The sequence below is a fragment of the Schistocerca piceifrons genome, chromosome 7 (assembly GCF_021461385.2).
Source record: "Schistocerca piceifrons isolate TAMUIC-IGC-003096 chromosome 7, iqSchPice1.1, whole genome shotgun sequence".
In the NCBI taxonomy this organism is placed as follows: Eukaryota; Metazoa; Arthropoda; class Insecta; order Orthoptera; family Acrididae; genus Schistocerca; species Schistocerca piceifrons.
The window spans coordinates 327,549,273-327,562,031 of NC_060144.1; the positions used below are offsets into that span (position 1 = coordinate 327,549,273).

The following is a 12,759-nucleotide window of genomic DNA, read 5'->3' on the forward strand; positions in this document are numbered from 1 at the left end:
ATGGGGAACATACGCTAAAAAGACCAAGCTTCAAGATTAGTTTTTCATATTTGTTTTAGTTCTTTCACAGATTTCAAATTATGCAATACTGATGGCATAAAGTATAATTATCAATGAAATTCACTGACAGCCATGTAATCGGCTTTTCTATGGAAAGGTTGAAGTGCTCAACGGAATATGTATTCAGCAAAGTAACTCATGAAATGTTTGGTGCACTGCAGTGAAATTTACAATCATGCTTGTCAGAAATATTCAGCTGCTGCAATTTAAGCTGTGGTCTCAGGATACCGCCTAACCACATGCCTGGAAAAAACAGCAAAAAAAAATTTCCGACCATTGAAAGCTTAGCTTTTCTTGATGAAAAATATCATCTAGTAGTCATGTTCGCAAAGGAAGGATACTTATTATTGAGCAATATTTTCCATAATTCGAAATATGCTGCCGGGCCACTCAAAGCACTACTACGGTTTCTGTTTCCCCTATCGTAACATGGGCATCACATTTCTTATATTTTGATGTTCTGTGTTCAGAAACTACCGTGCTGTATTTGGTGAGTTCATATTTATACTTTCATAATACCGAAATAAGCGCTGTACATGTTGGCGCACATTAAACATCTTACCAAAATGTGTTGCTCTTTGCTGGGAGTGCCGGGAATTTCTGTGTTGGTGTATAAAACCTTTATTGTCCAAAAGATTTATACATTTTATGGCTCCAAGGAAAAGTATATTGTCACTTAATGAGAAAAAAAAATGTACTTTCACCCAGGGTATAGCGTATTTTCACCTGGAGAAAAGTGAATTTTCACCCAGAAGAAGTGTATTTTTAACCGGGAAATCCAGGAAAAATCTGGGCTTGATTTTTTTTTTTTTTTTTTTTTTTTTTTTTTGTCCACATATACACCGTGAATAACAGATTTGTGAGATGGCCAAGTAAAAATCTTACCTAAAGTTTCCAGTGTCATAGGACAAATGACAGAAAGGAGCAAAAACCCCACTATTTTAAAGATATACTTGACTGTTTGAGGGTCTTTATTTCTAACAGTTGTAAACCCAACAGTATAAGTTGCATTGTAAGATTATTCAGAATCTTTGTATTCTTACAGCCTAAAAAAAAAAGCTAAAACGCCATTTTGATTGCATCGTATTTCAGTAACCACTGTGAAAAAAAGATTACTTGCAGCTGAGTCAATACTCAAGTGCACAGTTTTTGACTCAGTAACCGTAGTTACACAAACAGATAATCATTGTAAATAGTTATTATTTTTTGCATGTGTTGCCAGACATATGGATAACACAAAGACAAGCTTTACACCTAATTTAAACTGATCAGATATATGTACTTGTAAAATTTAAAATTTTCACTGCAAATCAACTGTTCAAGGAGATTTTGGTATTACAGCTGGTTGTCGTAAACTTCATTCCATGATATTTCAGCTGGCAGTTCTTCAGCCAAAATATCATGGAATTAAGTTTACGATGACCAGCTGCAATCTCGAAATCTCTTTGAATATATGTACTTCTTGGACTCCAGTGTCTTTTTTGGAATGTGCAATGTAATTGAATACATGAAATATGCTGCAATTACTTTATAAAATCTTGCTTTGCTCAGAAGTTTTCACTGTCTATTGTAGAATCTTAGAACATATTCTGAGCTCAACCATAATGAGGGATCTTGAACAGAATGACCTTCTCAATACCAACCAGCATGGATTCCGAAAACATTGATCATGTGAAACCCATCTCGCACTTTTTCCACGTGACATACTGAAAGCTTTGGATCAAAGCAGGAGATAGTTCTTGATTCCTGAAAAGTATTTGACTCAATACTGCACCTACACGTATTTTCAGAAATACAATCATATGGGGTATTAAGTAAAATTTTTGACTGGATTGAGGACCTTTTGGTTAGGAGGACACAGTGTGTTATCTTGAATGGAGAGTCGTCATCAGATGTAGAACTAACTTCAGGTGTGCCCCAGGGAAGTGTGTTGGGACCCTTGCTGCTCATGTTGTACGTCAATGTTCCCGCAGCCAATATTAAAAGTAACCTCAGAGTTTTTGCAGATGAAACCGTTATCTATGAGGAAGTACTGTTTGAAAGAGGCTGCATAAATATTCAGTCAGAGCTTGATTAAGATTTCAAGTGTTGCAAAGATCGGCAACATGCTTTAAGTGTTCAAAACTGTAAGATTGTGTACTTCACAAAATGGAAAAATGTAGTATACTATGCCTATAAAATCAATGAGTAACTGTTGGAACCAGCCAACTCATACATATATCTTGGTGCAACACTTTGTAGGGATATGAAATGGAATGATCACATAGGCTCAGTTGTGGGTAAAGCAGGTGGAAGACTTTGGTTTATTGGTAGAATACTGGGTAAGTGCAGTCAGACAAGGGAGATTGTTTACAAGTTGCTCACCGAGTGAGGTGGTGCAGTGGTAAGCACATTGTACTTGCATTCAGGAGGACAACAGCTCAAACCCACACCCAGCCGTCCTGATTTAGGTTTTCCATGATTTTTCCCTAAATCACTCTAGGTAAATGCCTGGATGGTTCCTGTGAAATGACGTGGCCGACTTCCTTCCCCATCCTTTCCTAATCCAATGGGACCTTTGACCTCGCTGTTTGGTCCCCTCCCCCGAATCAACCAACCAACAAATCATTCATGCAACTGGCTGTAGAATATTGCTCAAGTGCGTTGGACCCATATCAAATCAGACTAACAGAGGATACTGAATGTTTACAGAGAAGGGCAGTATGAATGGACACAGGTTTGTATGATCCATGAGAGTGTGTCACAGAGATCCTGAAGAAACTGAACTGGAAGACTTTGAAGATAGACGTAAAGTCTGTTAACCAAATTTCAAGAACTGGCTTTAAGTGGTGAATCTAGGAATATCCTGCAACCCTCTACATATCACTCACATAGGGATCACGAGGATAAGATTAGAATAATTACTGTATACACAGAGGCATTTAAACAATCATTCTTCTCATGCTCCATACACGAATGGAACAGGAAGAAACCCAATAACTGGTCAATAGGACATACCCTCTTTAGTACAGTGGATGTCCCCTCTGCCATGCTTTTCACAGTGTTTTGCAGAGTATAGATGTAGATGTAGATGTAAATGTAAAGGGTGATACAGTATAAAATGATACTGAGAAAATTATAACAGGATGGAATGAGGGACCGGTTCTTGAGTTCAGCAGGTGTAATTCCCAGTATAGCAAATAAAAAATATGTAAAACAGAAAACAATAATCCTATGTTTTGCATCTTGCATGATCTTACTTCAGTGAGAAGAGGGGGATTGTTTGGGAAGAATGGGAGGAATGGGCTGTGGCAGGTCACTTGGACCTTATATGGGCAGGAGCCAACCTTCTGGAGGAAGACCTGACACAAAATTAAAGGAAGAGCTGTAAGAAGTCAAAGATAATACTTTGGTAATCACTTTGCCATCTTCATTTCAAAGGTGATAGGGGGCAGTGTAAAAAAAAAAAAAAAAAAAAAAAAAAAAAAAAAAAAATATGCTCAACCCAAATTTTGCTGTATTGCTACATTAATAACCACATATTTTTGAAAATTTTTGGAAGTTACAAATTATGTAAGTATAATATTTATATAAACTAAAGAACAAGCAGCCATTGTGGTGGGGAACTGGTCTTTCCCAGAAGAATGCTACAACTGCTGCACAGAATGACTAAGAATCAGTTTCCCAACTAGCAGTGCATACAGCATAAAGTGATGATGATGATGATGATGATTGGTTTGTGAGGCACTCAACTGTGCGGTTATCAGCACCCGTACAAATTCCCAGTTTTTACTCACTCCAATCTCACCACTTTCATGAATGATGATAAAATGATGAGGACAACACAAACACCCGGTCCCGGAGTGGAGGAAATTCCCAACCCGGCTGGGAATCGAACCCGGGACAACATGATCCAGAGGCAGCAACGCTAGGCAGTTGGCCAGGTGTTGCGGACATAGTGTACGGTGATTTATGTAGATTCTGTTTTTGTGTTTTTTCTACCATTTGTTATATTAATTACTAATTCTGTATTCCATGATGCGTTAGCACATTTAGTGGTAATTAAACACTCTCCTTGCATGACAAAACATTGTGTCACCAGTAATTCAAAACATGCACTACAGGAAAGGCAGGATAACCTTGTGAAACAGCTTGTCAGTGCTTGTTGTGATGTAGCTGGGCCAACAGAGTTGGGACTCGATTAGAGTATAGTGAGTGTTGTGCATAACATATTTTGTAGTAAATCAGCAATTGTGAGTTAATGTAGAGCATATTATAACTATACCATCATGTTCCTCGTAGTATCAAATGTCAGCCTTAATTTGACGAACGAATTTCAGGGAAGGTACGTTTGAGCAGGGGATTGTATGGCAGTGAACCATGGCCTGTGGGATATCCAGAAACGAAGAGAATCATAGTGTTTGAGTGTTAGTGCTATGGAAGAATATTGAAAATTAGGCAGACTCATAGGATAAGGAATTAGGAGGTGTAGATGCGACAAAGAAAGGAACATTTGGAAATTACTGGTGAGAATAAGGGACAGGATTATGGAACATGTGTTAAGACATCAGGAAATAACATCCATGGTACTGGATGGAGTTATAGAAGGTAAAAACTGTTGCAGAATACATAGATTGCAATATGTCAAGCAAATTATTGAGGACATAGAGTGCAAAGGCTTTGTTTATATGAAATGGCTGGCACAAGAAAGGAATTCGAGGCAGACAGCATCAAACCAGTCAGAAGACAGTATATTGTATGCATTTATTGGACATTGTCACTATTTTTTAGTTTGTTACTTGAGAGTACTTGTTAATGCCAGTAACTTCCAGAAAGGTTCCAATTAGTTTTGGCCAACCATTAACTTGTGTGCTAGGGTTTTGTGTTGTCATGGTAGAAATCTTTTTGTTTGGTTTTTATCACTTCAGTTATTAAATGGAACTGGTAATACTTGTTGCATAACATTCCAGGAAATTAAAAAAGACTCAGCAAGCTTCGTTCAATATTATTTGTGTACTGTTCTCCAAAACATTGCACTAGCCCGAATTTCAATGTGGTTCTGGGAAAGGGAATGAGTTCATTCTTGTTCATGAGCAGCTGTAAATCGCCCTGACTACTGTCAAGTGATTGGAAGCTGCTGTGTACAAGTACATAGGGAGGGCTACTGAGAGACGCGCACCAAGGATATCAAAGGTATTTCACGTACTGTGCTCCTACAGATGCTGTTTCCTCCACAGCAAGTGTAGGATCTATCACCAGTATTTCACTTGACTGTGAGTGGCTTATCAATGGTAGGTTCAGGGCCCCTGTACAGAGAAGGCAGGGTTCAGGAACTTAGGGTATTACACCACTCCCCTTACATGAAGTTGTAGCAAAAAAAAAAAAAAAAAGAATTACATTGCTGTGGACGGAGCGTGTGTAGTATGTATTACCAACGCTGTGCATGTATAGCGCAACTCATTGCCAGTATAGTGCAGCATGCGTTGTTGACCTGGCTTGTTCTGTTCATCTGCAGTGATTGTTTTTGCTATTGCTGTTTTGTTCTTGGTTCATTTTTTGTTATGGCAAGTTTAAGTGAACAAGTGCAGTTGTGAAATTTTGTTTTCTACTTGGTAAAAATGCTGCTGGAACTGTTGTAATGTTGAAAACAGTGTACCAAGATGAGGCTATGTGAAAAACTCAAGTGTACAAGTGGTTCACTCAATTTTAAAAATGGCGACATGTCGACTGATGACAAACCTCATTCTGGACATCCATCAACTGCCCAAATCGACGAAAATATTGGAAAGTTTATTCAACATTGGCTCCCCCAGATCAGACCATCAATCAAATGTTTTATTTGGAAGTTTTGAGAAGATAGAGCAACAGTGTTCATCAGGAAAGACCTGATTTGCAGCAGACAGGAGACTTCCACCACGACAGTACACCTGCACACACAGCCATTTCTTAGACACTGCCCCCATGCACCTTACTCACCTTATCTGGATCTGTGTGACTTTTTCTTATTTCCACACATGAAAAAGGGCATTAAAGGACACTGATTGTCAAGAAAAAAATGAGGGAGGATCTGTCAGTCATTTCTAAAGATGACTGCAAAAAATGTTTTGAAAAGTGGAACCACCAGTGGGACAAATGTATTAGTTGTAATGGAGAGTACTTTGAAGAGGATAAGTTAGTTTTGCAAACAATTTGAAAATATATGGCTTAAAAAAAAAAAATGTCTGAGCTGTTGGCTTGCGCTGAAACTGAATCTCTGCCAGTGAGATTCACTTCACCTGTGGGTAAACCTGCTGTGTCCCGTGTTAAAGGGGAAGCAAATAAAAAAGAATTGGGGCTCTTAATTCTCAGCTGTTCACATGTACAGTGCATATTGGTTTGCGTGAGAGAAATAGTGACAAGGGACAGAAAGAATTATATCTGTGTTTATGCCAGGATCTTCATTCAGCTTTTTGAAGAGGCTGTTCAGGCAGTCATTCAGTAAACAGGGTGTGACCAGTTACAGATTTTGGAACTTGTTGGCACAAACAATGTGACAGCAGCTGACAGAGGAGGTTGAGAAGACCAGCCTCCCCACAGTGTTTCAACAAAGCTCAAAACTTGCAGTGTTGTCTGTAGAACTGATCGTAGCCCCTGCTTGTAAGTCAAGCGGAAGGTGTGAACCAGAGACTTAGTAAGTTCCCCCAAGACAGTAATTGAAGCTGCTTGTGAGATTGTTTGGACAAGACTCAGTGTCAGTGATGGGCACAAACAGCCATTTCTCTGCAGTAGTCTTCCAGGCGTTACACACTTATTATTTATGTGGGAGAACATCTGTAAAATTTGAAAGGTAGAAGAGAAGTACTGGTGAAAGTGAAGCTGTGAGGAAGGATCTTGTTGTACCTGGATAGCTCAGTTGGTAAAGCATTTGCCCATGAAAGCAGTGATTGAGTTGCAGTCCAGCACATAGTTTAAGTCCTCCAGGAAGTTTCAAAGAAATTATTCATCGAGAAACTAGGAAGCATCCAATAAGAAAATGAAAACTTAATATGTAGGTGAGGAAAGAGAGACGGCAAAATTTGACTTTGGACAGATGTGGGGTTTCAAGCCAGGTTCGTATATCCATTTCTACTTCCAGATTATTTACAGCAGCTTTTGCCTGCTTAATCAGCTGAGGTATTGAATGATATTTCTTTCCCTTCCGCACTTTCACAAGTAGATCACTATCTATTGTTTTCTGAGGCATGGAAGATAAATAGCTCAGCAATTCTGTCTTTTACATGTGTCTACTGCTCTTCAACACTCCCTATCCTAGGCTAATAGTATTATGAGTTTATCACTTGTGCTTTTATATTTATGTACACTAATATTAGTTTTGGTACTCATCTAAAGTTTCTCAGTCTCTCCTCCCTCACTAATCTCTCACTGAAACAAAACTAATTTGTATCAACTACTTTTCTTCTTGATTCACAATTGTTGTAAAATTGTAATTGTGTACCTCAGTTAGCAATGAAAAACAATGCTAGACTAAGAATGACTTTGCTAATATGACACACAATTTCTCATTTAATATTGCCTATTTTCTGTAAAATTTATGAATATCTCCTTCTAATAATGAATTTTATTTTTCTAGAACACTAGTTTTAAAGCTTAATCATTGAGTGTAACTAAATCACACTTAATAATTCTTATATGCAGGAGCGGGAAATAGAAGGTGATGTTGAAGGAAGCCTGGAGACTTTTGTTTTGGAACCAGGAACTCAAGGTGTTCACTATAAGTGTAGAATAACAAGGGACAGAAAGGGAATGGATCGTGGCTTATATCCAACATACTTTTTACATCTTGAGCGTGATTATGGTAAAAAGGTAAGCCAGTAAAATTTAGAAAATACCGATTGGTTTTAGTTTTCAGCTTATTGACATTGCTATGATCTTTAGAGAAATGTTGAGTGACGAAATCAGCTGCTTAATTTGAGATTTCCAGTTTAGTTTTAAATGTTGTTTATCTGCTTTTCTGTATAAAGTTTCATTGGAAGTAGTTGTGGTGCCCCCCCCCCCCCCCCCCCCCAATTCAGTAATTACAGAGAAATGTTTCTCAAACACAGATACATTGTTCTTCTCTGAAAAGATAGTACAACTACTCCACAAACATGAAAGCATAACACAGGGGTATTTTAAATTCGGGTGAATGAGAAGACTTCTTGCTACTCTCTCTCTCTCTCTGTCTCTCCCTTGCCGTGATATTATAGATGTGGGCAATATTGATTGATCGTTGCGTACCCAACATGGGATACATTTAAGTTCTAAAGGGAAACTTTTTCTGTGTGAATAGGTTAACAGAATAATTGAAAAAAGACCTGAAAAAAATAAAAGAATGTATTCAACAAATTGTACAGTCGAGGAGGATCCAGTCTCTTTTTTAGAGAAAACTGTAAAAGTTTAGTTCCAGAGTCATCACAGAGTACAAAGACTTCATATAAAAACAGGCTCCTAGAAAGCAAAACAAATGCCAATTACTTACTCTCGGCAGAAGTCAACATTTGTCAACATGCACAGTATTGGGAATAAATTACTAGAGTTGGAATGCTTTTTTTTTTAAAAGATACTACATTTTTTCGTACCGAATGAGTACATTCTGGCATCTATGGGAGAAAAAATGGGGGGATGCAATATTTATCAGACAATACATTATTAAAAAAAAAAAAAAAAGTACAAAAGTTTGTTGTAAAAGATTCGTCGAGCAGATATCATTATTATCAGTTGTATGGCTCTCCAAATGGTGACGTTAATTTATTTTTTGAGAAATTTGAACAAACGTTAAGAAAAATTTTAAAACTTGAAACAAATGTTACAGTATGTGGCGATTCAATGTAGAATTGTCCAGCTCAGATGACCCAAACTCAAAAACATTTTTAAACCTACTCAGATCATTAAAGTTACATTGTACAGGGTGTAGCGTGTGAACCAGCCGTCATACGCAACAATAATGTTCCAGTGCTTCAGTAATAATGGAAAATGAGAAACACCACCCAAACAATCACGTACGAACTAATCATTTCCTCTGATATACTGACACTGTGCGTAACTTTGTTGTTGTAAGACAGCTGCAACCGCAGCAAGTGGAAGTTGTTGAAACAAGTTGAGAAAAAGGTGTGATGCTTGATTAGTGTGAGTCTCTCTCCCTCTCTCTCTCTCTCTCTCTCTCTCTCTCTCTCTCTCTCTCTCTCTCTCTCTCTGTGTGTGTGTGTGTGTGTGTGTGTGTGTGTGTGTGATTTGCCGTTGTTGAAGCATTCATTCACACTGGGTCTTTTACGGAAACAAAGCATTAGTTTCAGCCGAAATTTCCAGGGTGTTCTGTGCCAGCAAAAAGCACTATACAGAAATTGATTGAAAAATGCTGGTGTACAGTATCGGTTTGAAATGCTCCCAGGAACAGATGACCACATGTCTACACACCTAAGTTAAAAAGCCAGATGCAGAAGGTAATGACAAGAAGCCCTCATAAGTCAACAATGAGATTGAGTCAATAGGTTCGTGCAAATGAGAGAAGTTGCAGATTTGTTTTAAGGGAACTGATGTTAAAACCATTTCAGATAAGCGTTGTGCAAGAACTGGAAGAGCCTCACCTGCAGAAGAGAGTGCATTTCTGTTCACAGCTGTTGAAAAATGTTGCCAGTGGCTTGGATGCACGAAGGTTCAACATGACAAGGTGTGGTTCCACCTGCCTGGGTACATAAATTCCCAAAACAACCAGTACTGGTCGACAGAAAATCCACACACAATCCACCAGGTGCCCTCGCGTGATGAGAAGATTAATGTTTGGTGTGCCATTTCCGCCACATGCGTTTTTGGGGCCCATGTTCTTTGAGACAACAATGAACAGTGATGTGTATTTGGGAATCCTGGAGGAGTTTATTCTAACTTGACAGAAGAGGAGTATTAGTTATGTTATGTAGACTTTATGGGCCTGTTTTATGTGCTGCACCCTGTACGAACAATAGCCCAACACTTGGGAATGCCAGTTTGGACAGTATTATAGTTAATTTCTCAAGAGACCTATGCACTGTTATCCTAGCAGATGAATGTTTTGCAGATCATGATCCACTACTCCCCACAATGCCACTATCAACAGTCAGATAATGATTATGTGACTGCAAATAAGAAGCCAAGCATGACATGGGTTAGAGGTCAGAAAGAGGAATATATAAGTTATTGTTCATGATTATGATGTAGATAAATCAACTGTTGAAACTTTCATTAATAATTTCTTTAAGATATATATTGATTTATGGCACTCTTGTTCATTCTTTGAAAAGAAATAGTTCCTTTCTGGTATCAGGGACAAGATGCTGTCACTGCACAAGATTTATAAAATTAATCGCAAACAAGGCACAGAGCAGTATGACATTTCTTATAGATCCCACCTGAATTGTAAAAAACATTATAAAGCTGGATTTAAACTTTCCAAACAAGTTGCATATGAAAACTATGTGGAAGGAGCCCCGAACAATGTAAGGCTTACTAAGCTATTATAACACAAGAACCCACTTCTACCTAACTAAAGACATTCTGCTTAAGCCAGGAAAGTTCAGTAAATACTTTACTACTATAGTAAATGAATTAAGATCTAAAATTAATCATTCAAACATATTAGCAACTGATACACTATCTGATCAGCATCCTATACAATGTGAATTTCATTGGAATCTTGTCACACCCACAGATACAATAAATGCTGTTCCAAAATTTTCTGAATCGAAAAGCAAGGACTGCTGCTGACTAACTAACTACAGAATAAAAAGGATAATACACTTTATTAGCAAACCACTTGCTTTTATTATGAATAAATACCTAGAGATGGGAGTTTTCCCTGACCAGCTCAAAATTTCAGAAGTTATACCTATATACAAAAAGGGAAAAAGCATCTCCCTAAGAACTACAGGCCAGAGTTTATTGTTATAATCTTTCTCAAAGTATTTGAAGCTGTTTTTCACATACAACTTAGTAACTACTTTGAAAAACGTAAACTACTTTGGGTCAGACCTCAGCAGCCAGAGACTGTGGTCATTTGTGTGTGAGTTGTGTTTGCGGGAGTGCGTGTTTGTATGTTGTCTATTTCCAATGGAGACCTTGTTGGCCAAAATCTCACTTTTGACAGCCTTTATCTGTGACTCAGCATCTCTGCTACATGGTGAGTAGCAGCTGTCCTTTTTGTAATATTGTTATAACATTCTTTGTAGTAGACAGCATGGTTTTCGAGAAGAAAAAAGTACTTCTTCTGCAGTCATTGAAATTATTAAACAGCCGTTAACTGCATTTAAAAATAAGAATACGGTCTCACTTGAGCTATGCGATTTGAGTAAGGATTTTGGCTGTACCCCTCTGACATCTTATTAGCCAAACTACAGTATTATGGAAAAATAACATAGCACTAGAAACAATTAATTCTTATCTAAAGAACAGGACGCAGTTTGTGTCAATTCAGAACAGGAATTCTTCTCTGAAGAAAGTCACATCTGGTGTGCCCCAGGGCTCAGTCCTTGGATCATTCTTGTTCATTGTTGTAATTAACAATTTGCTATATTATATTGGGCTTCAGCCAGTTATCTGCTATGCAGGCAACACAACTTTCTCAAGATATGTTAATCATGTCTACGGAAAATTGTCAAGGGTGTCCTATCTCATATGGAAATTACCTGATCTGTTGAGAAGTGAACATCTTAGAATAGCTTACTTTGGACTTTTCCAGCCTCACATACCTTAGGGGCTGTTGTTACGGGATCAGTCAAGTCAGGTCAGTGATGCATTACTGATTCAGGAAAGGGTGCTATGAATAATGTGTAAGTTTGCTCAAAGGGTACACTCTCACCCTTTACTCATTAAGACCAAAATAATGACAATGATAAGTCTTTATATCCATGTATCATTGATATATGTGAAAAACAGCCTAGCAGAGTTTGGCATCAGAGAGAACATAAAATGTTGTTACATCAGAAACAAGAAGCATAGGCTGACAAAAACTGGGAACTCTCACAAAGTGAACTGATTAAAATATTTTAATAAATTGCCACATTCTGCAATCAGTACAGCTCTCACTAATTTTGAAAAAAAGTTGTGTGAATGGTTAATTAACAATCCAGTCTACGATTAAAGAGAATTCTTGGATATGGGGAACATAGAATTTGAGTTTTATGATTATTATTAAAATTCTGTACAGGAGATTAATATAGGATAAATTATTTGCACATGCAATATGAATAGTAATTAATAAAGTGATTGCTGTTTGTCTTTAAAAGCACAGTTTTTGAACAAATATCTGTAACTAGTGGCAAAAGAGTAGTGGTGAACCACAAAAATAGGGGTTAATATGGGGAACAGTTTGAAGGAAAAAGTTTGGAATATGAAAAAGTGCATATTTTTCGGAAATGGACTGGTAGTGTGACCTCCAGACCAGATGAGAGGAAATGCAGATCTCAACAAACTATCCCACTGAAGATCCTTAGAGTAAAAAAGGGCAAAACACATCTAGGGGAAATAAATTACAGTGCAGCAAGAAAAGGCAGCTTTTATTTACAAAACAAAGAAAGAGTTGACAGTACTTTACAAAGTACTTAACATGGTTCTAGAGGAGACGGTATGCCCACCCTATCCTTCCAGTTTTTGAACTCACTTACCCAACCACTTATCAAGAGCCTACAGTTTGGAATGGACTCCAATCACTTTACCATTTGCTGTTTTTCTCAT

General features: G+C 37.8%; 1 protein-coding gene across 1 annotated transcript in view; it reads left to right on the forward strand.

Annotated features, from left to right (window-relative positions):
• The window catches only part of LOC124805089 (protein king tubby), a 61,439-nt gene that overhangs the window by 19,888 nt on the left and 28,792 nt on the right, over positions 1-12,759 (forward strand). The window contains exon 5 of the mRNA XM_047265527.1: positions 7,714-7,881. Within this exon, the coding sequence (XP_047121483.1) occupies positions 7,714-7,881 (168 nt within the window). The remainder of the gene's footprint in view (positions 1-7,713; positions 7,882-12,759) is intronic.